Genomic DNA, 27,863 nt, shown 5'->3' on the forward strand with positions numbered 1-27,863 from the left:
GTTATCTGTACATGCACAAGTATCTGGACTTGGCAAGGAGCCCAGTGTGTGACTTCAGTGAAATTCCCTTCTCTCAGTCTCTTCTCCAACTTTAAAATAATGGTTTTAGGAAAGAAGGAGTTAAGAATCTTTTTTTCTTAAGGGGGGGGGGGCAGGAGGAAGTTGAAGTTGGTGGGTGTTAGTCAAATTCTGTTCAGAACTGTCCACCAACCTGCCCTCAAAGATGAAAGGAATGGGTATTTACTAAATTATCCTTGCTACTTCTGCCCTGGAGTGTGGTCATGGAATGGCTTCTCTATATAACCCTTTCTTCCCACCTCCTCCTTGCTCTTAGATGGAAGTAACTGCACAATTCTAAGTCTGCTTGAAACCTTCTCTCTTTTACAAGGCCACTGAATGTTTTAGTGTTGACGATGTTGTTGATATACCTTGCTGTCTAGAAACCTGCATCTTAAAAATACTTCCTTTTTTGTTTTGTAATTTAATTCCATTCCTCTCTTTTTGTGTGGTTTTTTTGTTTGTTTTTTATGATCCCTTGAGTAGTGCTGTTCTATAACAAGAAATGTATTTACTTTAAGAGCTTTGACCTTGCAACATGATAAAGTTTCCATCCACATTACTTTTGGGTTGTTTTAGTATAACTTCTTATTTTTTGTTTCTTTTTACACATCCAACTTCCAAGTTATATTAACAGAATCACTGTTTAGTTTGAATTCTGCTCTATATAATTCACCTATTTCCATCCCTATGTGTCTTGATTCTTAAAAAACTCCCAGTGTTACTCTTCTGATTTTTCTTTGATACAGAAACGTTTCCTAAACTTCCGTCTGAGACTGATGTTTGCATCTTCCTTACCTTTATCCATGGAAAACCCTTGAAAAGTGACAGCAGTATGCTGTTGCTTGTTGTAAATCACTGCCGTGGACAAGAGAGAACAATCATGAAAGTCAAAAACCTGTTGGGCTTTTCTCCTCTTTATCCCACTTAACTGAAAGTCTTCTTGTTCCGTTCTTCTACCTGATCCTTTTTTCCTTTCAGGCTTAGTAGCTTATCATTCTACATTAAAGTTATGTCTCTTTTGTCGGTGTTGGGTTAGGCTGGTACCTCTGGGGAGCTCTCATTATGTTCAGTTTAATAAGGACTTTTTATTCATGCTCCATTGTGAACTGATGTTGGCTTTGATGGGAAATTGAAAGGTTGAAAAACAAATGTTTGCTGCTCTAAGAAAAGTTCTAATTCATCCAAGGCTTTCCTTTTAGCAAAAATAATCTGTGATAGGTGTTGAAGTAGATACTATAATGTATTTATAAAGCAGACTGGAAAATTTCAGCTCTTTTGAGAATGTGACACTTGAGTGTGGAATGCTTTATTCTGTAAGATGCTTTGGATTTATTTTATTTGTGTTGGAGGAATATATACCTTACACTTAAGCATTCACACACACACCCTCCCTAGCTTGGATTGGTAAATTTCTTTCCTCTTTTATTTAACAGTGAAAGGCTTCTTGAACGATTGAGAGATGATCATTCTTTTCCATGCTGCCTGGAAACTTTCCAGGTCTTTGGTTTCTTCTTTTACAGTATTCTATAGTTTATATTTTCTTCTTCTTTTCCATTTTCCCCCTTTTTTTAGTGTTGCTTGACTTTATTCTTGGCAGCAGTTTTATATCCGTATTTCTCTGACACTAATCCTTCTGTCACCCATCATTCTGTGTCAGCTTCAGTAAAAGCTCACTTCTGCTGAAGATATGAGAGATCTGATTTCTAAGATGAATTTGCCAAGCTACTCCTCTGCCATCAAGGATGCTTCTGTTTTGGTCCTTTGTTCTGCATGCTTTGTTTCCCACAGAGCCACTCTTGGCTTTTGAGCAAATTATGAGTTACATTCTTCCAGTGAGACTTGGTGGTAATTTTGATTTGGGTCCCCTTTAGCTTTCCCATGAAGAAGAAAAAAGGTTTTTCAGATCAGCTTCTTGTGGGAGCTGGAGCTTCAGTCAGCTCTCCTCTCCTGACCTTATGAAGGTTACTTGACTGACAGGATATTTTTAGCTTCTATTTTTCCCATTGCCATAGTATTATTTTGTTCAGGATCCATGCCAAGCTAATCATTCTAGAGTTCCTGAATCTCCCCTTTTACATTTTTTTAAATATTGCATATTAATGTGGAGAACCCTTTGATGTTTAGAATTTCTTAAGATTATTTAAAAAACATTTGTGTTTCAGAGAACTCCTCAGTTATTTCCTTGAAGCTTCTTGTGTGTAAATTATCTGTGCCTCTCCTTTGTAAAATACTCCGTTTTATCAGATAGTGGTTTGGTTTTTTGCAGACATAAATTTTCTCTTCCTTACAAATGATTTTAATGATATGGATTTGTATTCTTTTTCCAGTTACAAAACAATCTTACTTTTCTTCATATTTGTTTCATGACTTCCCCATTTACCTGTGGCATTGAAATTCAAGATTTTGGGGTTGTTTGGTTTTTTAGTTTCCCTGCTGCTTATGGCTTAGTCACCTTAACATCTTGTTTCATTGCAGAATATCTATAGTGCTATTTCTTCTCTTCTTTTTTTTAATCTAGGAGATTGCCCTGGAGTGCTACCGGAACAGCACTGCAGTCAAACACCTCCTCTGCTTCAGAAAGGGCATCTTTTTTTTTCTGTGGTTTTCCCTTTATGCCATTATTCCACAATAAAAAGGAATATTACAGACTTGTCTGTGAGTGTAGTGACCTACCATGACTGTGTTTGGAGAGGTCTAATGCCTCTGCTTTCACATTTAGGAGTTACATGTTTTTACGTTGTTTTCTATACTACTTGAGAACAAGATTTAAACTTGGGACTTGTGTCCTTGTGCAGTATTACCCAGTGTGAGACTTGTCATCCACATTCGAAATGATGATGTAAAGTTAATAATTTATGTTACAATATGGTTTAATGTTACAGAGTTTTGCTGTGGCGAGCAGGTTAAAGACACAGAACCTCAGATTTATACCCTCTCTCTTATTGTCTTTATTACAGGCAATGTTGCAGGTGGAATGTCGTTGTTAATATTTGCACCATATAAGCACTTTGTGCCTTGTGACCATCCAACAACTCAGTTGCTTTGTAAAAACTGGTTTGAATTACATGGGGATGTGCCACAAAAATGTATGTGAGTCAATTCAGCTTTGTTCAAGCATAGTAAAAGCCATTTTGTTTTGTAAATTTAGCTGACAAGTTTAAGTAGTTTAAGACGCCTCCTGATTTCGATTTCCCTGTGAATGTTGGGGGCAGAAGAACTGTCAAGTAGCCTGGAGGAAAATATAAAATTGGAAGGTTTCTCATGGATTAAGGAAAGACAATTGCTCAGTGCTTTGACAGTTACCTGTTGTATATAACCAAAATTAGGAACTAGTTGTAGACCTGGGCTATCGAGGGTAGTGGCTCAATTTTAGAAGTCATTTGGCATTCAATCACTAGTAATTTCTAATAATCTCTGCTAGCTTGTTATAAAGCGTGAGGGGGTTTGTATAAAATATGCTTCTAGGTTTGGTTAAACGATTTATCTATGTTCTGACCAGAAGTAGCATCAGTATTACTGGTTTATTGAAAACTAGTTTTTTGAATTTGTAAATATCAAAAGGAAACTATCACTCCTGTATCTTAGTGTATTGCTCGACTTACATTGGAAACCCTTGTTTGCATTTTGTTTTAGATACTTTAAGCTGTTTTTGTTTTATTTCCTGCATTCAGGAGCATATCTCAAATATTTTCCTGTGTTTGAAGTGTATAAACTTAGATAGGATCTTCTCTGGGAAGCTTTGAAAAGTATCTACCTCTCTCACTTACTAAGAGTATGTTCATTAGATCACTCAAATGCAGATCCAAGAGGAAGGACAGATAGAGATTAGCAGAGAGACTATTATTAGAGTATTGATGCTTCTCTCTTCTTGCCTACACTCAGCTCTTTTCCTGGAGGTCTGTGCAAGCCTGTAAAGTTTGCATGCTGTTTTCACTCACAATGATAATTCTTCCCACTTTGCGCTGAGAACAAAGCCTACATACTTTTTCATCATTCTTTCGAATACTGAAAAACTTAATATCTTCTCACATAATAAAACAGATGACCAGTGACCTTTATTGCAGCACGGGGAAGAGCAAGTTCTGTACCTGAACCATGAAGTGCTCAGGGTAAAGCACATTGTTTGTGGGGATGGTGTCACTGTAGAACACTCAGCTCACAGCTCATGGCCTATGTTTATATAAAGCTGTAATACTGACCACTGAAGATCCTTGGAAATCTCATGATGACTTTTTACCATTGCTAAAAATACAGGTATTTGTCCTGCTCTTCAGGCTGATGCATTCCTTAGGTTTGCTGGTGTCATTCCTTTATTTTTACCCTAAATTGGATGCAATGCGGCTGAGTGCTTTTATACAGCAAACGATAGTTCATCCTTTGTGATTGTTTTATATCAAAGATGCTATTTATGGTACTGTAATTTCATCAACTTAAAAGCCTAAGGATTAGCATTTGCTTCATTACAGACTTTGAGTATGTGAATAGAAGTTTATAAACTTGACAGTATTTCTTAAGTGCTGGTGTTTCTTTATTTGTGGGTGTGGATTTAGTCTCCTAATTATAGTGCTCTTCTAGGAGGGACAGATGAACTGAATCACTGTACTAGGGCTTCATGTTTTTTATCCCAATGTCTAAGGAGGAGTAAAATTCTCTGTATACTTTTGTATTTTGAGTATTGTGTGTGGTAACTGTGCTGAAATTTTTATTGTGGAAATGATTTATACCTCTTGGCGGCTGCTTTAGTGTTGCTAATTTGATAGATGACAACAATGCTATGCTAATGATATGTTAAATGATTTTCTAGTCTGAAGATGGTTTTTTAAATAAAATGGTCTGCTGACCATTTTTGATGAGTAAACCTTGTAGGAAAAAGTAAAATGCATGTCATTACTTAGAGATGCAGAAGTAATTTTTAGAGAATAATGATAATTTTAAACAAAAAGTTCCAGTGAAAACAAAAGTATACCTACAGGTTGCTTAGTCCTCTAAATTCTATTCAGTCTTGGTTTTTTTCACTTTTCCTCTTTTTTCTTGATATAATTGTGAATCCTCTGTTATGAGCAGTTTGGAACAAGTCAAACCTTCCTCTTTTTGTGTCTGATGAGATATATAACCTCAGAGCTTCATAGTTATGGGAATACGAAGGGAGCAATACTGCTTGAAATTTCTCAAACTTTCTTCCTGTGCAACAGTTCACTTAAATATCTTTATTCTGTGTGGAGAAAATACTATTAAGAAAAATTAATTTGTAGTGTTCTCTGAAAGCTGGTGTTATCAATGCTATTACTTTTAGGTACCAGCCTTAGTTTAAATATCTGTGTGATTTTAATTATACAGTTTTCTGTAATCCCTTCATGATGCAGTTTTTGAACACGGGGTTGTTGTAGCCCAGCTACATTGGAATTATTTTCTAATAACTCCTGACATCTAATAAAAAAATGGAGATCAAAACAATTTTATGTTAATGTATAAAACTGTCATGCACCTGTATCTTAAATACCGTATGGCATTTTGATTGGGTGTTTTGCTTTTCTTACCCTCCCTTTTCTCAAAGTTGCAGAAGAATTAAGAGGTAGAGAGAGTCACAACAACGATCATCAAACCTAGGGACAATTTTCCTAAATGAAACAATATTATCTGGTTACCTTTCAACCTAAAGAAGAAGTCACTGAAAGGAAAATGTGGTGGTAGTTTGTAGAACATATTTAGGAGACAATTGTTTGTTGTCTCTTCCAATACAAAGACTGGGAGGTGTTAGAAGAGGTTACTGGTCTGCAGGTTCAGAATCAAACAGCAGGAGATGAGGCTTCATACATTTGTAGGTAACTGGTGAAACTCCCTGTGTTAGTGGATGTTCTGGATGTTAAAAGTGCCAGATGCTGACTGTACCAATGCCATGAAGAGGAAGGGATCTGGAACAAAAAAAAAAAAGCAAGAGATCTCATTGCTGACTCAGCCACAAATGGTGTGAAGCTGGACAGACGTTTGATGATGTCATGGCTTGCTTGGTTCATAAATCCCTCCATGCATATTTTGCTTCCTTGCTACTGGATGCAAGGCTAAATAGATCTTTTTGGATTCATGTAATACAACCACTTTTTTGTTTGTTCTGGGATTTCAGTTATGGTTTCAGTTTGTGGTTTTTGTGTTCTGGGGAGAGTTTTTTAAAGATTATAAAACTCTGTTTTCCATTAACTAGTTATCTCACAGTAACTCTATTTTAAGTCATACTTCAAACCTTTAAGTTAGGTGAACTAAATATGATCCCACAAAGTTTCAGATTTAGAGATCTGGGGATGTTTTTATTCAACTTGAAAAATGTTGAGGAATGACTAAGTGGTAAAAGTATGCAAAATCATTGCATAAAAGGGGTATGTCTAACCTATGACAAAGAATTCTAAGCAATGAAGACTGCACATTTTTCTTAGGCAAAACCTTTGCTTTTTGAAAAAAGATTTTTTATGCTTATATTTTCCTAGTGATCTTTCGGTTTGTTTTGGTGGAGGAACTAAGGGAATTTCTTGTTCAATAACTCACAATGTAAATTTCCTTACTGTTGAGTAGTAGCAGTGATCCCAATGCCAGGAGGAAGAAGGAACGCTTGCAAGAAGCCTGTCCTAGAAATGTGGCAAGAGGAGAAATGCAAAAAGCCATGCAAGAGTAAATAAATTCTAGGTCATGGGGGAGCCATCCTTGGCTGACAGAGGTGGAAGTTTAAGGATTTTTGCACTTTATGCTTATACCCTTAATATTTCTAAACAGTCTTCAGTCATGTGCAGTCCTCTTCTGGCCCTAAAAGTAAGCATATATCTTGGATTTATGAATAGATTAGGCTAATACTATCTTCTTTTAATTTCTTTTAATAGTGATTAAGGTTTTAAAGTTAAGCGTATGGAATTTAGGAATTGCTGAAGTGGATATGCTTTAGCTGAGACTGTGTGTAAGTGCACTAGGGTGTAGTCCTTAATAATTTCATCTCACAATGTTTCTAAACCAAGATAGCGTCTCAGTTCAGCATACAGGAAGTGGTGAGATGCTCTGTGTGTCTTTTCCTTTTCTTCATTTAGTATGTGAGTTTAAGCCCACATTAATGCACACCACGTGAAGCCAACTCAGTTGCAGAATATTTGGTTCTTTCTCATCCTTTTCTGCTGGTCATTCCTTCTCATCGTGCGACGCTGCCTGGTGGCTGCTCCTCCAGGGCTGGGCTCTCAGGGGTCGTGTTGTGCTGCTCTGTCACAAGGTGGAACACTGGGACAAAGGCACCTGCCTGAGGCAATGGGGTGGGTTTGCAGCACAGTCGTGAGGAAACCCGAAGAGTTTCTAAATGCTATAAAGTGGTCCCTATATTTAGTTGGGTTTTTTTCGCACTGGCTTTTTGAAAGGATTTTGTATCCCTTAATAATGTGCTACTGGCTAAAGCCCATGTCTTCAAGTCATCACATAGCTCACAGGAAACTGCTGCCGTTTGGTTTGTCTAACACTCTAGGTTTTGGTGGATTGCATATTTATGTTTTAGTTTGGGTCTGATTCAAACGGAGTAATTCCTGACTAAATCTATTAATGAACTCATGAATGCAGGTCAAAATGCTTGCTGTTTTCTCCTGGAGTGTTTGGACTGGAATGACAAAGGCTTTCTGCTTCCCTGGAAAGTATATCCACCAGACTGGCTTTTAGACATGTTCCTCTGTTTGCTGAGGTCCTCTTCTCAAAACATTCCAGGTCTCATGTGTAAGAGCCTCTTTTCCTGGCTAAAATTTGAATGACCTTAATTGCCATAAGATTTTTTTATTTCTTTCTCTTACTGGTAACTATTTAAAGAATTCAAATTAAGACAGAAGCCGGTCATTCTTGTTTATTTAAAAAAAAAATAATTTCTATGAGGGATAAAATTCTGTCTATATAAGTTCTGCTAATCATCTATGCTGCTTTTACTTTCCAAAACAAGCCGGTGATTCCTGCTTTTGTCTGCTGGTGTTTTGAGATACCTTGTAATCTTACTTTGATTGGGGGTGGGTGTTTTTCTATCTGTGGGATTTTTTTTTTTCTGTGTAACTCTGTATTTTTTGTGCATTTTAACAGGTGCACGCAGTACTTGTTCAGTAGAAAGCAGTGCAGAATGAAAAGAAGCAAGGGTGAGGCTTTTATTTGAAAGAAAAAAAAACTGAGGAGGAAGTTCGCTGCTGAAAGGGTTATTGTAATCAAGTTTATCATGGGAGCTTGCTGTTGTGTAACAGAAACTCTAGCTTGTCCATACCTGTCTTAAAGCATTACTTAATGAAGAAAGAAAACAAACCTACTGAAATATTTATGAAATTCAATAAAATTTGTTCTCAATCTCTTAAATTTCAATACATTATGACCATTCAGCTTTACTCTCTGTAGAAAAACTACATTTTTTACAAAAGTGATATTTGTCAGACTTACCCTGTGAGCATGAACAGGTTAATGCTCGAGCATGTGTCTCTCTAATAATATTGAAACTCATTCATTCAAAAACCACTTTAACTGGGTACTGTGTAATGAAAAATATACCTTCCTCTAAAGGAGCCTATTGAAAGGTCTGCTAGGTAACCAATGAAACTTTTTTTCCTAGTAAAGGAGTACATCTATATTGGATGTTCAGTTAGCTTTTTTCTCTTGTTTGTGGGTTGCTGAGTCATCCTGGTGCCATCTTGAATTCTTCAGTAAAAATTGCCTGTGTCAATGTAATGCAGTCTAATATCCTAGCACACCTAATTTTTTTCTCAAAAGTGCAAAACTGTTGTTTATTGAGTCATTTTCTAACATTAATCTTTTTGCTGTACAAAGATCCTTCTCATTTCCCCTACAACAAGGATCAGGAGTAATTTGGGATTTTAAGATGTAATAGCTGTTGCAGCTGAAACAGTTATTAAAGGAGAGAGCAAGAGAGAGGCTGCCAGTGTGACATCTATGATTTTCAAATGATGACTTGAATTTTTTTTCCCCTTCTCATTTTTTACCAGACAGATAACTTGGGCAATTTCTTTGCCTGGCATCAAGATGGACAAATTGATTTCCTTTTCCTGTCTTAAACTTTTAGTTACTCTTTCTTGTTTGACAGCAGGCTTGGTCTCTTTATGTCTTTCCCAGTGTCAGAAGTCTCACAAGATGCATATTTCTTAGCAGTTATCTAAATGGAGTTGTAGCAGTTTCACCTGTCTTTGTTCTTCTTGTCATTTGGTTCCCTTTTAATAATTCCAGGCACACCCTCTCACTGTTACATCAGCATCTGTATGTGATTCATGGGTATCAGGATTTGAAGACATCTATCCACTAATTTAGTCCACATAAGAATGACTGCATTGAGTCAGGCTCGAGGTTCATGGAATCTGTTTTCCTGTTTCAGGTGGTGACCTAGGAAAGGGGGTGGGAGCAGGGTGCAGTAGTTCTCCCCAGTATACTTTCACACTCACCAGCAAATCATAAGCCTGGGACGTTTCTGTGCAGCAGTGGTAACAGTGCTTACAATGTCACAAAACCACGACATGGTTTGGGTTGGAAGGAACCTTTAAAGATTCCCTTTAACATTGCGTTTGTCTTTTCTGTATACCTTATGCTCTGGCAAAGAAGGCTTTCCTGAAGAGGCTACATGGAATCTAACTGTGCAACAAATTTGATTATATTAGGTTTTTTCCAGCTAGGTTAGATGGCAAAAAAATGTTGAGCGTTTCTTATTTTTTAAAAGTTTGTATTCATAATACACAATACACATTTAATTTGTGTTTGATGGCTGTTGTATTAGTTTGTAACTGTTTCAAGTGGGTGGTGGTCCCTGAGAGGTAGATAGTGGTCAGGTAAGGGAGAAAAACAGTGTCATTTAAAAATACATCAGCAAGATTCATTGGTATGTGTTTGTATGGGAGGTAGCCAGATCACTAGTACTGTAAGAATACGCAAAAAGCATTTCAAAAATAATCATTAGTAATCTAGAAGTTTAGACTTGCTGACCACAAGTGTGTAATGATTGGTTCACAAGGTCATTTCATTCAGTTTTAAATATTATTTGGATGTAAATTTCACAGTTGATACAGTTATTGTTTCTACTGTGAATTCTTTTATGTAACCTGCATGCACTGTGGCTGGTGTCTTCCCACATCAGGCTCTTGCTACAGATGACCAGATATATCTGAACCACTTGAGCAGCAGGAGCAAAGTAAGGTGAACAAAGTGTTGTGGAGAACTTGACTGCTGTGCTCATTGTTGGTACCTAATTTTACCTTATGTAAACTAAAGTTGCTTGGGTTCCTGAGTATGTGTGTTTCAATGCAGTCTGTGTTCAAAGATATTTACACACATTAGGGCAGCCATTTAATTTTTTATTTTTACAGTAAATATATTTTATTGTATGGGCATGCCTTGCTTTACAGAAGGTTTGAACCAAAATTCTGGATTGTGTTGCGTAAGACCCCTTCTCCAACCCTCATAACTTGATGTTTCCCAAACCTTCAAGTTAAAGGGATTTCTTAGGCCGTTTCCTGACAAGTTTTGTACACTCTTGTTCCAACTTGGTTTAGGCTGAATTTGTCATCTTAAAAATGATGAAGCCTTGCTGAGTTTTGGATAATTGCAATCATATCCAATTCTAAATGTCAAATGACTCCCAGAGACCTACAAAAGGCCAATAATGCAAAAATGAGTTGGACCATATTAGATTCCTGTATTAAATGGTCATTAAACAAATCACTTGGGAAAAAACGTCCACTGTGGAACATAAGCAGCCTAAGTGAAGGTAGAACTTTAGAGAATGTACAGGCATGGGAAAAACCAGTTCTCAAGGTGGAAATTCACAGGTAGAAGGATGATGAGGAAGCGAACTGTGCTGCAAAAAACATACTGAACAGGAAACAAGGAAAAATAGAAGGGAAAATTTAAAGCAACTGTATAATTAATTCTTTTCAGAAAGGATAGAACATTATCATTGTAAAATAAACTGAGTTGTGAGTATTGTGAATATGTGAGTAATGCCTTAATGCCTGCAGGGGTACTGTCCTGATACACAAGAAGGAAATGGCCTATATAGTCATCTAAGAGGAGAGTCAGTCAGACCACATTTAAAACAAGAAAATATGGAGCCCGCAAATTATTCTAGAAAGCCAGCCAGTGCATATTGTTTTCTACTTGTTGATCAGCAACATTCTGATATTGTCCTAACAAGTAAGAGAGGCTGCAATCTTGGCTTACCCAAAACAATTACCTGTTACTGTGATCTGATTATCATGCTAATAGTTTGACTCCTCTGCTCCTGAAAACCAGCTTGTTTTCTAATATGGGTGAAAAATGCCACTTAACTTTGAAAGATAAAGACAACCAACTTAAATAGTCTAATGACTACTTATTATCATAAAAATCTTGTTCTAGACACTTCTTCACTGACTCAAAAGTGTGTATTTTGTTCTCCTGTGCTCAGCTAAAGTTGTTGGGGAGGAGGGCAGGGGGAAGTACTCTCAAGTAGTACTAATCTTCTGTACTCCTTTCTGGAGAAGACCTGTAGCTACCTTATTTGTCACATGTGGGAATAACATGCAAAGATTTTAAAGACAAAGCTTAAGAAAAGTTCTTAGTAACCTCTGTACCCCATCTAGACAAGTTACAGACTCTGTCAGCATTGTTGATCAGTCTTGAAGAAATCTCAGCTTGCGACACTCCAGAAAAGGTTAGCAAGTGGCATAACTTTAAAAGGGTTTTCTGTCAGTCTTCCTGGAATTATTAGGTGCCCTCAAGGGTTTGTAACTTGAGTTTTATTTGTGGCTTTTATACTGTTTCCCAGGTTCTTGAAACAAGGTGAGAGCTCAGTGACTCCACATGTTGATGGACAGGGGAGTTGTCCTAATATTTAGCACAGAAATACAGCTTGAATTTTTTAATTTATGATTGGATAAGTGAAAGTTGCAATTGGAGAGAGCATGACATGATCTAATACTGTCCTCTGTTGTCCAAGTACTCCTCCCTTGGGGTTTAATCATGGGGTGCTGGCAGCAGAGTTATTTTACCTGAAAGAAGGGGCCCCAGCTCTGGATCTTACTTTCCTTGTGGATTTGCTGGTTGACTTCCAGTGCAACTTGTTTTATCAAGTTCTTTTGTTTGTTTGTTTGTTTGTTTGTTGTTGTTGTTGTTAGAGATACATAGCTAGGTAGAAGGTGATAACTTTTATTAATTTTGAGGCTGCTTTTTTGCTGTATCTTGCTTTTTCTTAATATTGTCCCAACACTTATGGTGTTGGTTGTGTGGAATTTGGGAGTTCTTTCTCTTTTAACCCTTGCAGTATGTTTGAATAAAAGAATAAAATATTTGCAGAATAAAAGATTTGCTGTATGAACTCACAGCTCTTCCAGAATTAAGCAGGGTATGCAGTGACTGGTGAAAACAGCCAGTGCTTGATTCCTAAAATAACCCAGCAGTCTCCTCAGTCCTCGACCTTTCAGCCTTTGGCCCTTTGCTGTGATGTGTCCCGTGGAGGTGTGATCTTGTGCTGGATCCAGCTTATCCTTGCAGTTCCAGAGATGACTGTACTCCTGGAAGCGTGGTCATGACTCAGTGCTGCGTTGTAGCAACAGGAGTACTGCAGTGAATGTTTTTGAGCTTAGGGGGTTAAGCCCTGGAAAGTAGAAATTGATTTGGTTGATTTTTGTGATCTATTAGGATGCCCTTCCTAAATCTGCATGTCCCAAATGTGTTTAGATATCTTATGAACACACATCAACAAGGAACTGTTTTTGTCTATTAACACTCTTTTTAAAATGAGCCAAGTGGTAGCTCTCAGTCTTAATTTTTATTTGTAGTTTTTATACCACTCGTTTGCCTTCAAAAAAAGGAAAGCCTTGGTTGTCATTGCAAAACAGAGTGTTTTCTAGCCGTTTTGAGAAAGAACCAGTTTGACTCCTATAAATTGCAAACAAAAGCTTTGAGACAAAAGTAAGTGTTGGGCCTGGCAAGGAAGGTATGATTCAATAGTGCCTAGGATAGGAAGGCTGTCTCCTTGCCCTGGTACAGTGAGAGAAGCTCAGGTAGAAGGTGATGGAGGTGTCTACCTTGAGTCCTTCAATTAAGAGCTGTATTCCTAAAGTACCTTGATATTAAATTAGACTGTGCAGATAGCTCTACTGGTGATAGTTTAATGTTTGAGAAGGGGATTACTTCAAGTGACTGAATTCCTGGTGTTGTAATTTATTTTCATCTGTGATATGTTATTAAGAAGCTACTAATTCTTTTCATTAAAGGGAAAAGCATATCTCCTTCATATCTAATTAGGAATAATATTTATGTAATGTTCTTATTTGAATTATCTGAGACTTTAAGTTTTCTCCCACTACACTCAAGAGAAGTTACATATGATTCAGGTTGTGTTCCAAGATAATTTTGGTATTCAATTTAGCACTGCTTTTTAAAAGGAATAGAAAGTACTGTGAGCCTGGTCTACTGCAGAACTCTTGTAATGCATGTTTTTCTTGTTTCTCAAGGTAGTCCTGGAACAGTCTGAGCCAATTTTTAACACTGTTTAGAAACTTTAATGAACATGATACAACTTCCTAACTGTTGCAAAAAGTTACATGTGTAATAGTAAGTGACGGCAGAATTATTCATTTGCTTCAGCATGTGTTCATACAGTTAAGCAAGTCTGAACGCAGTTTGAGGGGAGATCATTTAAAAAAAGAAAATGAAATGTTGGTAATCACTCAAAATTTGAGCACTGGCTGCATAGCTTATATTAAAATTGATGAAAACAAATTATTGGATAAAACCACATTGAATTCACCCTTGTTGGAGGAAGTTTTGAAGTTGTGCACAAAGTGTAAACACTTGCTAAATTTCTATTAAAGGAGGGTTCCATATGCACAAATTGACTTTATAAAATATAAATACATGATAAAGTGCTCTGCTGAATTAGAACCACCAATGAAAGCAGAAAAAGCATTGCTTTTTATGCATTTAAAATGGTAAAGTAGCCTGAACAACCTAAATTATTGCTTTGAGAGGTAAATTCAAGTAATCACTTAAAATACAGAGAATTAAGAATGTTTAATGAAACAGTTCAGGTATTAAGAAATGAGGGTCAAACCTTACAGTCTATACTTACGCAAACCTCAGGTCCTGTTGAGTTCATTATGAGTAAACATGTCAAAATCTGTCTGTTAGTTATATTCTTCAGTAGCAGGAAAGCTTCAGTAGAAATTGGGAGAATTTTCCTCATGCAGTTTTGAAAAGAGAATTGTAGATTTATTTTCACTAATAAATATGCAAATATAGAATTTTTTTTTAAATGACATTACATTAAAGATTCTGTGGAAGGGTTCTAGGGAATGTGGGCCTGCTGCTGAATGGGAATACAGTCACAAAGACCAAGGAGAAGGCTAAAGTGATTAATGTTTTTTTTACCTCAGTTTTTTAGAAGCAGGTTAGGGAATATATGAACAAACTAGATGCATGAAGATTCATGGACTGTGATGGGATGCTGCCACAAGTACTGAGGCAGCTGGCTGGCATCATCTCAGTGTCACTGTCAATAATTTTTGAAAGGTTGTGGTGACTGCACAAGTCCTCAGGGAAGGTGATCCTTCCTCTCCTCAGCATTGGTAAGATACACCGGGAGTGCTGGGGTCCAGTTCTGGGCTATCCACTGCAAAGGAGATGTGAATGCAGTGGAGTGACTCCAGTAAAGGACTGTGAAGCTGATGGAGTGGAGCATCTGACAAATGAGGGTAGGCTGAGAGAGCTGCGACTGTTCATCCTGGAACTGGAGAATACTCAGGGCGAGTGTGATGTAATATCTGCAGGAGGGTGCAAAGGAGGAAAACCAGATCCTACTTAATGGTATCCAGTGACAGGATGAGAGGAAACGGGCACAAATTGAAATGCAAGAAATTCCATTTAAGTGTGAGGGAAAACAAAACGTTTTTTCTTTTGTACATAGGGGTTGGTGAAACAGAAACACTGGAGCAGATTTCCCACAGGTGTTGTGAAGCTGCCATCTATGGAAATATTTAAATCCAACTGGACATGGGGTTGGGCAGTCTGCTCTAGATGACCCAAGCAGTGACTTGGACCTGGTGGTTTTATGCAGTCCCTGCCAACCTCCATCTTTTGTGGTTTTCTGATCTCTTAGCTCTTTAGACACTTGGACTTGTAATGGTTTTTTTCCGATAGCTCTTTCAGTTTTGTAGCATCTGGAGACATACTTATCGCTTTACAAAAAAGGTGGAGTGTTGGTTGCGGGTCTGAAACAACTTTCTATTTGTTCCTTATATATTTCATGGGATTTGAAACTAGCACAGGTCTCTCTTTGCAGTACTGCATTCTGGCTCCATTCTTGCACGTGTGTTTAGTCATAGAGTGCTAAAAGAGTCTGTATAAATAATCCTGTATTAAACAATACAGAATTTAACATTAATAACTAATTTCAAATCATTAACAAATATGGTAATAGAGCAAATGAGTAACACCTTCTAATGGTGTCTTTCAGTCATGGCCTGTATATGAAGAAGTATACAACAAAATGCTTGAGCTTGCGGCGTTTTTAGACCTGCCTCGTTTTCCAGATATAACAGACAGCTGCTTTCTTCATCCAGACATGTTGTGCATCAAGTACTTGATGGAAGCTAATTTACCTGGTAAATATTTTTTCTAGCCTGTACTGATAAAACTTTTCTGTGGTTTATTAAACTCTGGCAAAAGGCTTGAATTACTACTTGAAATGTGCTGCTCTTTTCCTCCTAATTTATTCCCATTTAAGCTTGAACTGAAAGATATTTTTTCTATAGAAAGCACCTTCATCAAACATTTAGAGTACGTATTATAGGCCCAGATATGCAAGGGCACTCTGGTGTTGGCTCTCTAAGTCGTGGAGTGGATACTTCATTTCAAATCTTTTAGTATCCATGTGAACTAAGAGGCACTAGTTGAATTCATGTGATTTATTAACTTTAGCTAACTGATTCATGAAGTTGGGACCTGATTGCTTAGCTCTTGAATTCTCATATATAATAATGGCTGTATATTCTCTAATATAGAATATGTTTTGTATATTATATAATAATGCATATTAGCATTAATTTTAATATTGACACTGTGTGACAGATCAGCTGCTGTTTCACTGTATTTATGATTTAGTTCTAAGACTGTATGTTGTTAAAGTATTGACTCCTTAAGTCTTGAATATTGAATTGTCAAAGAAAGTTCACACACTAGGACATATTGGTCTATCTGCTGGGTTACCATACTTTCTGTCAAATACCACTGTCACTGAAGATGAGTTATACAGACAAACAGCCTGTAAATTAATTTTTTTTCCTGAAAGTATTCCAACAATTTGGGAATAGGGTAGGGGGTTAGTGTCTTATTTTGCAGTTAGTTACATTGAATAAAGGTGCCTGGGTTTTCTGTTTACTCACAGTTGAATGAAAATAAGATAACCAACAGATTTAGGCCTAAAATTCTGGAATAGAAATTCTGATTTCATAGCTTTACACCAGTGTTATGATCCTATAGAGGGTCACCTTATTTTGCAAATTGTAAAGTATCAGTTGAATCAAAGCAAAGGCTAGAAAATTGTCATTTTCAGATTTTTTACAGTACTCTTTGAAAATTATTGTAGAAGAAGAATATAATGTCCGTTACTTTTTCCTTGCAACTATACTTTTTGTCATGTAGAAACATTTTTTTAAGAATTGAAAAAGGACTGCTGCTGTTGTCTAACAACTCCCCCCAAAAAATAAGCAACAAATTGGCAATGTTTCTTAGGACACTTAAGTACTAATGAAGAGGCCTTTTAAAGTATCTGAAATAAAGTATACTGCTAGTATTTATAAGAAGATATAATTTCCAGACTTTGGTTAACTTTTACTGTTTTGTACGAGAGGATTAAAAACAAGTTCCTACTGACCTGTTTGTAAGCAGCAAGAGACTGTAAGTATAGCTGGATTAAGGTTGTACTTAGTCATACATTGCTAACCTTTGTGGAATCTGTTGGTGATGTAATCAGCTCCTGTATTTCTTGCTGAACAGGAAAGGTGAGAAATTTGGGGGATTTGTATCTGTGAAAAATAAGCAGAGTAATAAGAGACTGTATAGATACACTGTTGCTTGTGGAGCTGCAGTTGTATCTTATTGGCACAACCTGCACTAGCGGGCGTGAGGGTACGATGGGGCTGCGTGGGGTAAAGCCGGGTCTAACCTGCCAGGTTTTGCCAGGGGAGCAGCAAATGCTGCCCTGCCACGATCCAACTGCTATTCATACCCCAACAGCTGCTTTAAAACTAGCCCCTGTTCCTCTTCTATGCAGTGCTGAATCCGTCCTCCCATGGGTATTCTGTCAACATGCAGGAAAAAAGCTTGTGATGAATTTTTGGCTTTTGGGGTTTCTTTTGAAACTATATTTATGTGGATTTGTGATAGGCTTACCCAGAAGAACATTCAGGATGATCTCACAACATCATTCGAGTAACATCAAAACACTATTAAATATGTGATTCTTTTTTTCTCCATGTGAATATGTAATGTCATAAGTGTTTTCCATGGAAGTGTGGTGAAGGTTGCTGAGTATTTTTAAAAATACTCAGCCTGAAAAAAATGGCTGTCAAATGGTCCTAAAATATCTAAATATTGTTTTCCTCAAATGACCGACATACTTGCACTGTAAAAATATTTTTAGCTTGTCTTAACCTACTCCTTTTATGTTTTTATTTATATTAATCAGATGAATTGCATAATTGGACATGTCGAGTGGTGAAAAAAATTGGTATTGGAGAAGTGGATTTCCTGACTCTTGTACCTGGAAATAAGTCAACAAGAAAAGTGAAATATGATATTCTTGCTGCAGCAGTTATTGTAGTTGTGCTCAAATTACTGTTTTTATTAGATGATCACTATGAATGGTAAGTGTAAAGGCAAATCTGTAGCAACGCCCAAATTTCAAATAGTGCAAATGATTGTTTTTTGGATCGTTCCTTCTTTAGAATTAAATTTATAGTATTGGAATTTCAGTTCAGTAGGTTAAAATGTACACCTGAAAGTATTTTAGACATGAAATATTACTTATTTTTAAAAATCATTGGTTTGAATCTGAAACTTAGAATAAAATTAGGGTGTCATTTTTGTCAGTTGTATTTGAACTTCATGTAAAAAGTGCAGTATTTAGATCTACAAAACAGCCTGATTTTTTAATTTTTTTTCAGGTTACTTTCAAACTTTGCTGAAGAAAGAAATAAAAATAACAAAGAAGGTATATAAATATTCTAGTAGAAGCAATGTTGTGATTTAGTAAGTGAAACAACTTTGTAATCAAGCTTAAAAAGACTTGTCTTACTGATCATTAAAATGTGGTTTTGTCATTTATTCTTTTAGGACAAATCTTTATTCAGAGAAAAGAGTAGATTCTGCTCACATAAAATAGCCTCAGTGCACCTGCATAATTCTTGTTGTGCTCGATAAGGGAGTTTGGTACACATTTTGCTAGGTACCTCTGCTTCTGCTTGTGCATGTTTGCCTCTTGTTTTAGGATTTTGTGCTTGCTGGGTGAAGATGAATGGATACACATAAAGAGGGAATGCACTTTGATCGTAAATGGCAAATACTAGGGGCATCAAACCACATTTATGATAAAATCCAAACTTGTTTAGTCTTGTTAAATAAAATGTCTTAGTGTGTAACATATTTCAGATGTAATCTAGTTTCTTAGTCCAAATAATCTTGAGAGAGTGTGGAAAAGCTAGCAGCAATTAAGATAGAGAAGATAATGGTGTGAACATGGTTCTTTGAGGGCAGAAAGACCAAATCAAAGATTAGAAATCTTCAGGAAGATGTTCCATGGCCTCATCCAGCTCACAGTTGAAGATAAGATCCAAGATGTGTTACAGTGGTTTATCTGTTAAGTCTTCCATCCAGTTTTGGGTCCGTTTTGACCCTTCTGCTATTTTTTAAAACTTAAGTCAATAATAAAATTGGTGTTAGCCATGTGTGAGCAGAATTACTGCTGTAATTAGAAACAATCATCACTGTTAACTAAAACTGGTAATTTTCAAGTGGATACACCAACTTACTGTGGATTCTTTTTTTCCTTTTTATTTCCCTTGAAAACTCGAAGTACATGATAGTGACAAGAGTGAGAGTTGTGCAGCTGCTTTACAAGCTGAGGCTCAAAGCCATTAATGTCTTAATGGGGTTTCTCCCTTATTAACGAGTCTCATTGCCCTTGGGAATTAGCAGCTCATTCTTTGCCCACTTTTTTACTTTAAAATCTGCTGGTGCAAATTGATCCATATGCTCTGTTATGTTGTCCCTGTCCTTTAAATGTTGGGGTGATGGTGAGCAGCTGCGCAGAGGAGCTGATGTGAGAATTTCTGTTAGAGCAATGATTAGTGCCAGAGCTCAAAACTGCCTCTGGCATTTTCCCAAAGTTAGAGTGCTGAAGTGAATAATGGTTAACACTGAGTTTTAAAGATTCAGTTTATGTTGACTCCATTCCCAGTTGTTAACTATCCTTTCTCTAGTCCTTAAAAAATAGTATTTCAGCTCCTACAATTCTTCAAGACACACTGGAAGCAGTACAATAGATACTTGTAGTTACCTAGTATGTGTGTTCTATGAACTATACACAATACAGTTTATGTTCAAATAAAATGTGATTGATACATGTATATGTATGTGTGTGTCACAGAGTTGTGTATTTTCCGCTCAGCTCAGCTACATGAACATCAGACTGACAGTACTGGACAGGTAAATGGTTATTACAGTGTAGCATCGTGTCTCTGACAATGGTTTTGTGTGTGACAGATGCTTAATATTTCATATGAAGTTTAATACAAATTTCTACCACCCCCCAAACTGCCCTCCAAGCAGTTTAGGAGTATTTACTTAAACCTCTGAGTTTAAGGAGTTGTTAAAAGAACTTGTATTCACACCTTTGAATTTCAAGAACTACTGTAGGGTCTTTCTTCCCTCTATGTGTCTGTTGCTTTTCGAGCCCATTTATATTTGTTTCATCTAGACATCCTGTGGCAGGATAACACAAATGGCAAAACTGCAGATAATACAAAACATACGTAAGTTTGATTGTAAGAACAGGATATTCACCTTCAGAGCAGCTCAGATAGCTGGCTGGCACAGCTAAGCATGATGCAAGCATTGCATGCAGTGCAGCTGGGGTGATGGGGAAATGCAAAGCCTGGTTAATTCACAATGCAGATAATCCACCCACAGGGAAGAAGAGTTAATTGTATTTTAAATATATAAATCTACACCTTATTTCTGTTTGGAATTCTTATCCTTACTGTACCCAGTTGGTCTGCTTCAGTTTTGTGCCTCTTTGGAGGATCAATGATAAAGTTTGTGCTACATGTCATATACTTTCATGCTTTTACATGTGCTGGTTAGTATTTGTTCACATATCAGAGTGAAGTTCCTGTGCTCAAAAGCATGGGAGGCTGATATGCAGTGAAGACCATTGTCTAGTTTATCCTTCCAACCCTGTACAGTTTCATGGGTAGTAGTATGGACAGTGATGAGCTGATGAAATTGTGTGAAATTTTACATCTGAGCTTCTTTAGATCTTATTTGTTTAAACCTAGGCTTGAGGTATAGTTTCATTAATCCCTTGAATTCAGCTTTCAAGCAAGTGAAGGTACTTCACACAGTGGAGCACTAGTTCATTTGGTAGAGAGGAGGTAGTTGCTGGGCTTAACTTTCCAGAAAAGAGGGAAAAGGCATGATTTGTTCTAAATCTATGAAGTCTAAGCTAAGGGACTTCTTTACAATTCTTATGACATGCTATTCTTTCACTGCATTTCTGCATTTCTCTTTCTTATAGAAGTAGTAGGTCAGGTATGTTTTCTTTAAGCACATCGCATTCGGGATAGGTTTGTATACAGGTAGAAAATGCAAGGTCTAACTGTGCTGCACATTTGTGTACTGCACATTTCTTTCATTTCTTCCCAACCTAAAATGTGTCTATTTTATTCAGGTGGTCTGTATTTTGAGTTCAAGAAGTGGTACGAAGTGGTAAAACATTCCTTGGATGTGGAGCAAAAGAAATTGGATGAACAAAGAGCCAAGTAAGAAGTTTTAAAGTATTTTTTCTTTAAGTAGACAGTTTTACATGAAATCCTGATCCTCACAGAAATTAAAAAGGTTAGAAATTTGCTCCACCAAGCTTGAGTGAATGGTATGATTAAGTCCCTATCTTAATTTTTTATTTACACTCATAATGTTTATCAAGCTTATTAATTAAATACTCACTTTCTGTGACTATAGTTTGTACAGCTGAACAATTAACTGACTGCAGTACATCTAGGCTTACATGCCTTGGTTTACCTGCTCTGAAAAACACTTTCTGAGTCTGTTGGGGGAGAGTGGATTTTAAAAGCACTAACCATTAGATTATTTTGGTTTTAATTTAAAACTCCAGCAGTATTTGTAAGAAATTATTATTCTTTCATTTGTTTGCTCTAGCTTTCTTTTTCTTAACAATCCTTATGTTTCTTACTGGTAGGTACCTGTGGAGATGTGAAAAACCACTGTTTTATTCAGTCAAGAATAAATCTAGAGTTCTAAAGAGAAGACGTGAGTAAACTTTGCTTCTTCCCAGCAATGCAAAAATCTGCTCAGATTTTTCCCATCATAGGAAATCTGCAGGCCTGACTGATAACATTTACATCGTAAAATACTTTCTCTCCTCTCTTTCATCTCTGGGTACAATTAATGTAGTACTGTTTTACAACCCGTGGCTGGAATTTTTCAAACATACATGACTGAAACTGCCTTTGCCAGTCTTCCCAACAACATACTGAAACACATCTGGGAAGGAGTACTCTGTCCCCATCTTCACTGTTTTGTCAGCTACCTTCATATCACTGTGTTCCTTGTGAATTGTTGTTGGACTTCCATAGCTTCCATATCCTTTGGTATGAATATCCCTGTTATGTCCTTTGGTAGACTTGCATGTCCCTCTTCTCTCCCACTCTTTCTTGGAATCTACTGCAGAAAGCAAGGAAGGCTTTTCTTAAGTAGCCACCTGCACATGGTGGAATGCAGCTACAGTTACTGTATTTTAGTAGCTCTAGCAGTACTTATAAGAAATTACTGGGGTTTACACTGACATAAAAGCAAACAAATAAAACAACAAAAACCCACTTATCTATGGAAATATGTAAAACTAGAATTTTATTCAACCAAATTAGTTCTGAAGTTCTTCATTCTACATTTAGTATTATCTAGAAAGCAGCAGGTATTTGGAGAGAGATGTCAAGTGTGGTAAGCGGTATTTTTCCATTTATATACTCTTTCAGTTTCAGGGACTTCTAAACAAGTTGTATAATCCCATTTGGTTTGAATTACTCATGTTGGATTTCTCTTTCAAGAATACAGTGAGAGTTTTTTTGTGTTCTTACTCTTCAAAATTCAGTAAGGATGATCCTGCAGTCAATTCATGTTCCATGGAAAAGCATGTTTAGATTGATTTATTTCAAACTGATCATTGCTCAGATGCCCTTTAATTCCTGCATTTATAATAAAAGAGATTCCTCATGGAGCTAGAAGAAGACCACTGCTGCTGTGATTGGGAATATCACATAATGCCATTGTAACAGACAAGATTCATCTTAAAACAAATGTACAGTAGTAGAGACAAAGAGTATCACATGTAAGAACACTTACATTCTAGATACAGGTTTTCAGAAACCTTCCTAAGCTTTTGGTTTTGATTATAGATTTTAGCATCCACTTGAAAGATAAACTTCCCAGTCCTTGGATTAATTTAGGATTTTTTTTCAGGGATTTTTTTTCAATGTATGAATGAGTTTCTTCAAATCCAGGTCATGAAAAGAAGTCGAAGCTCCAACAACAATGGTTTTTAACCTTCTTTTTATCCTAGGAAAACAGGCTTAGGCAGTCATACTGTGTGTGCTGATCTATCGTGATACCTTCTTGCACTTCTCAGTAACTTATGGAAGTTTGTCATTCATTCAGTGGGCAAAGGAGAGTGGGCTTTTTTCTTGGATTTTTTTCCCAGTTGAAATTTGCACTATGAAAAGCTTAACCTTGAGTCTGTGTGTGTATGAATGTGCTTTCTATCAGCATAAAAATCCTAGTAGGAGTGCCCCACTACTAATATCATTAGGTATGAAAGACATGGCATTTTGAATTATATTTCAAAATCTTTTCACTAAAACATGTAAAAGCTTGAATTTTAAATAGAGTGGCAGAGAGAACATACAGACTTACAAGATTTCTCAGTATTTCTCAGAGAGGTTTAAAGAAAAAAAAAGAAATAAAAAAACCCACAGGTACCCCATTTTCTTCCTGTAGTAATCAATTCTAAACAGTATTCTGATACTTAATACTTTTGCCTTGGTTTGTTTTCTTTCTGTTTGTACAGAAATGGTTGTGAATTTACAAAATCAGTTTGGCAAGCTGTCTGGTTCGGTGCGACGTGGTGAAAAGCCAAATCCTTCAAGTTTTCAGTTAAGGTGGTCTGAAGAAAACACAGATGGGAATTGTTTTCATGGGCATAGCCTGAAGGGAATTTTGCAAGAAAAATGTGGTTTACTTACAGCCATGAACCCTGACTATTGGCTGTGTACAGTTAAACTGTGTAATGAGAAGTAAGTATTAATATTTTTGTAAAATATATTTTGGAAGGTTCTCCTGAAAGTAAAGACCTGTATATATTTTTTTACAAATGACAAGTACAGGGTGTGTACACAGCTATTTGTTCACATATAGTTCCAATCATTTGTAGGAAGGGGCATGTGTGGAATGGATAGTCTTGGGCTGTGAGTAGACAAATTGTAACATGAGGAGTGATCAAAGTGAGCTTTTGAGAAGAGAGGAGATGAGACAAAATCAACAACTAGAGTCACATGGCAAGAGTAGCAGCTAGATTAACTCACTTCACTTCTCCATAGTATTTTAGAAAAAAAATTGTGCCACAGCTCTCCAAAGAATGGGAAAATGGTTCCATTCCTCTGTCCCCGGCTTCCAAAAAAGCATAGGAAATTGATTATCTAAGTCACTATACAACTTTTGTGTTGTCCTTAATCAAAGTCAAAGTTAAAATTAACAGGAGTTCAAATAAGCAGGCAATTAATGCCTCCAGAACATATTTTAAAAAAATAATTATAAGTAAAAAGGTCTTTACCACTATTTCATCTAAGTGTATCAGCAATCATAAGTTGTATTATTTGCATGGAGAAAAGTAAAAGAAGACACTTCATTTACTGGAAAAGTGAAAAAGACAAAACGTGAGAAAAGAAAATATTTTGTGCTATTGAGGAAGTTTAGCGTCTGTCTTTACTGGAGAACTGTTCCCAAATCCTGCCTTTACAAGTGAAAGGAAAATTTTTCTTTCAATTAAGTGTATATCAAAACAGTCATGCTATTTGTTAGTAAAATTATTTTCTTCAGAGGACCTAAATAGCAAGGAGAATGATAGTCCAGCTAATCCAGTCTTGTACTAAGTTATATGGATATTTAAGTATCTGCCTGATGTGTGTCAAACATCTCGCTCTTCCTTTAATACCTTCTCACTTCACATTCAGCAAAAATGGGTGAGTTTTCTACTGGAAGGGTGCTGACAATGGCCAGAGACAGACATCAAAAGCTCTGCTGAATGAATGTAGGACTTTGGCAGTATTTGCTCCGAGGAATAGGAAATATCTAAAATAGTGTTTCTTATAAGTTCCCTGGGTAAAGTACATATGGCTTCTGGATCACAGACTTTGGTTCTGCCATTGGTTGTATCATGAAACCCTAATCCAGAAGAGGAATGTACTGGTGATTATCAGGGGAAAAGATGAACTCTGTAGATGGCTTGGAGTCTCCTGAATTTCTCATGTGTGTAATTGGAGGGCATTTTTTTGGAAAAGAGGTTGGGTTACATTCGCGTAAAATGAGATTTCATTAGTCTGTTGAATAACATCTTAAATCTTTATCTGTATATACTTCTGAATGGTATTCTTCAGAGATCAATAGCCCCAACGCAGTCCTAGTGATATGTTCTGGATTTTTCAAGTATTAGATATTCCCCTTTAAAATAAGTAGTTTTTACATGAATGCAGTTTTTCTGTCTTTCTGTGGATTTATTTCCTTATCTTTATTTTCCTTTTCACGTTACTTTTCACATATCCACTGTGACAGAAATAGGTTGGAATAATGCAAGCACAGTGTTACATTACAAGAGCTTTGGTTCTATAGATTCATTCTTTTGTATGAATAAGAACCTTTTTTTTTTTAAGGGAGTATAGATAATAATCCTTTTACCACAGATTTGAGTAAATCTTATGTACGCGTTGAATGAGTGGATATTTTGGTGTATGTTTGTGTGAATAATCTTGCATGCAAAGTCTGTTTTTAAGCCTACATTTTCATATGTAATGTATGAAAATGTTAATGGCAAACTGTCATAGCCTTCATAAAACAAGATTTGAATTTAAATTCTTACCAGTTAAATTTCCCATTATATAATTTGCAATGCAAGTAGTTAATTATACATCTGACACTTACTTAACATTGGAAAACAACATCTATTCCCTCAGATATAAGGGTTTATCCTATGCAAGTGTGTGTATGTATAGTAGAACTGAAAACAAACTTAGAAATTCTCTTTCCCCAAAAATCAGCATGACCTAACTGGGACTACTGAAATGGTTTAATCCTAGGACTGAAGTGTGATTACAGTGTCAGCAAAGCTGAGATCAGTCAAATGGTTGCTGAAATGCTTTTACATTTTCTTTTATTTTAAAACTTTCCGTTTTAAACTGGATTCTAAACTGTTTTTCTGTGGAAGTCTTTAAGTGACAGGAGTTGTACTCAATAATCCTAACAGTCTTTTCCAACCTAAATTATTCTATGATTCTATATGTGATGAGGTATTACAATGTGTGAAAAATGTTGTAATGCTTTTGGGGAGTGTAAGGTAGGGCAGAGAATGGGATATACAGTGTGAGAGACCTAGTTTCAGATTTCCAATCTGCCAGACTTCGGGAGGCTTTAAACAAAGACTCTACTCCTTGAAGTGCGGCTTCTCTGGCACTTGGGACAGGTCTGTCTGTTCCTCCGGTTTGAGGTAAAATGTAAATGTTTGCTGGGCCAGAGGGAATGAGCAAATGGCTCTATAGTCTAGTAATTAGCACACTTACCTGTAAATTGGGACAGACAGATCCCAGTCCTTGTTCTGGTGAATATTTAAGACAGCTGCTCTGAATCAGAGACAGGGAAAATTTTAAACTGTGCTTCGTCACATCCCAAGGCAATACCCAGTAAGTTAGGAGATGCATAGGGTTTATATGGTGAATAGCACCTGAATCCCCATATCAATGTGTAGTATTTTTTTTCCAAAATTGAAGCAGCTAGATTTTGTAGTATTTTAAACTTACCACTTTTATTAAAAACAATTTTGAGACTTACTCAGAGGAGTATTTTTCCAACCTAAGCTGCTGAACTTAATGTTTACAGAGCTATCTTTGCAGTTTATCCTCTGTCCCATCTTAACATTTTCACCACGAAAGCTGCAAAGTAATTAAGCAGAAGGCTGCTCCAGCACTAATTACTCTCTGTTGAGCTGGTCAATGTTTGCTTCAATATTTCCGGTGTTACTCCATTGACTTAACTTTTCTCTCTTGTTTCTAGACAAGCAATTTGTATTTAGCACACAAAGGACAATAAATGAATGGGTTATTATCCCATGACATACTGTGAGGAAGATGAGAGGGGAACCCTACGGAGAGAGTATGCAAAGAACAGAGTAAAGAGCCTGGGGTGTCTGAATTGGACACTCTTAGAAATTTCAAAAATAGGGTGAGGTAGCCATTTTCATACTTTGCTACATTTGCTAAAAGCTGGCAGAACAAACAGTGCTTCCATTTAGTCCCAAAAGGCAAAGAACATATTCTTTGCCTGGTTGAGTCAGATTGTGATTCGTAATGTGAGAAGCTATGCAGGCTTTTCCTTCTTACTTTGCACCAGCTCTGAACATGTCTTGGTCCAGTCCTCTACTTTAAGGTTTTGCAGGAGCGGATCACTTCACAGAATTGACATTGTAAACTACAGTCATGATTTATGCTATTGGTAAAATGTAGAGTTTGCCTCTAATTACAATAAATATATAAATGCAGCTAAATACTAACTAAATGCACTTGTAATTTAGGGCTTTTTTTCCTTTCTCCCCTCCATTTCTTTTCAGACTGTGTGGTCATCTGGCTCATTACAGAGAAGTGGACTTTCCCCAGAGTTACCATTTTGTATTAAGGTTATTTTCCTTTCTTCTGAGGATTCAGCCCTCTTATATCCATGACGAGGTGTGTATGATAGAACACAAACTTTTTAATAAAAAGCTCTATAAAAAGCTAAAATACAACACAGTCCTAAGGAAGTAAAAGTGGCCTAAAACTCCCCATATTAAACCCATGTAAATTAGTTGGTTGGATCCCAAACCATGGTAGTACATCTAAACTTATACTGATTATTTTGTCGGCATGGAAATTTTTTGTTAAGATAGTAGTGCTGAGATCTACTACTGTACTTTAGTTTTAATGTCATTTTATCTATAATTTAAGTCATGGTTATCCAGCTGGGAAAGGAAACTGCCAAGGAAACTGTAAATCACCATTTATTTCATTACTTTGCATCAGAGTGAACAGAAAGCTGTGAAATAACCATTTTTTGGGGCATAAGTTGTACATACTTGAAGTATACTGGACAGCATGTTAGCATCTAATTATTGTGAGATTTTGCAATTAAAATATCTATTTTTTTACCTACCATTGTATGACATTAAATATATTTCTAGAAAATAA

At 36.5% G+C, this 27,863-nt stretch overlaps 1 protein-coding gene across 2 annotated transcripts in view; it reads left to right on the forward strand.

Annotated features, from left to right (window-relative positions):
- The window catches only part of TAF1B (TATA-box binding protein associated factor, RNA polymerase I subunit B), a 46,387-nt gene extending 18,524 nt beyond the window's left edge, over positions 1-27,863 (forward strand). For both annotated transcript variants that reach the window (XM_027641106.1, XM_027641105.1), the window contains exons 9-15: positions 15,542-15,689; positions 17,774-17,951; positions 18,252-18,298; positions 21,035-21,125; positions 21,563-21,633; positions 23,447-23,672; positions 27,251-27,863. In XM_027641106.1, the coding sequence (XP_027496907.1) occupies positions 15,542-15,689; positions 17,774-17,951; positions 18,252-18,298; positions 21,035-21,125; positions 21,563-21,633; positions 23,447-23,672; positions 27,251-27,443 (954 nt within the window). In that variant the 3' untranslated portion in view covers positions 27,444-27,863. The remainder of the gene's footprint in view (positions 1-15,541; positions 15,690-17,773; positions 17,952-18,251; positions 18,299-21,034; positions 21,126-21,562; positions 21,634-23,446; positions 23,673-27,250) is intronic.

The sequence above is a fragment of the Corapipo altera genome, unplaced genomic scaffold (assembly GCF_003945725.1).
Source record: "Corapipo altera isolate COAL_440 unplaced genomic scaffold, ASM394572v1 46, whole genome shotgun sequence".
NCBI lineage: Eukaryota > Metazoa > Chordata > Aves > Passeriformes > Pipridae > Corapipo > Corapipo altera.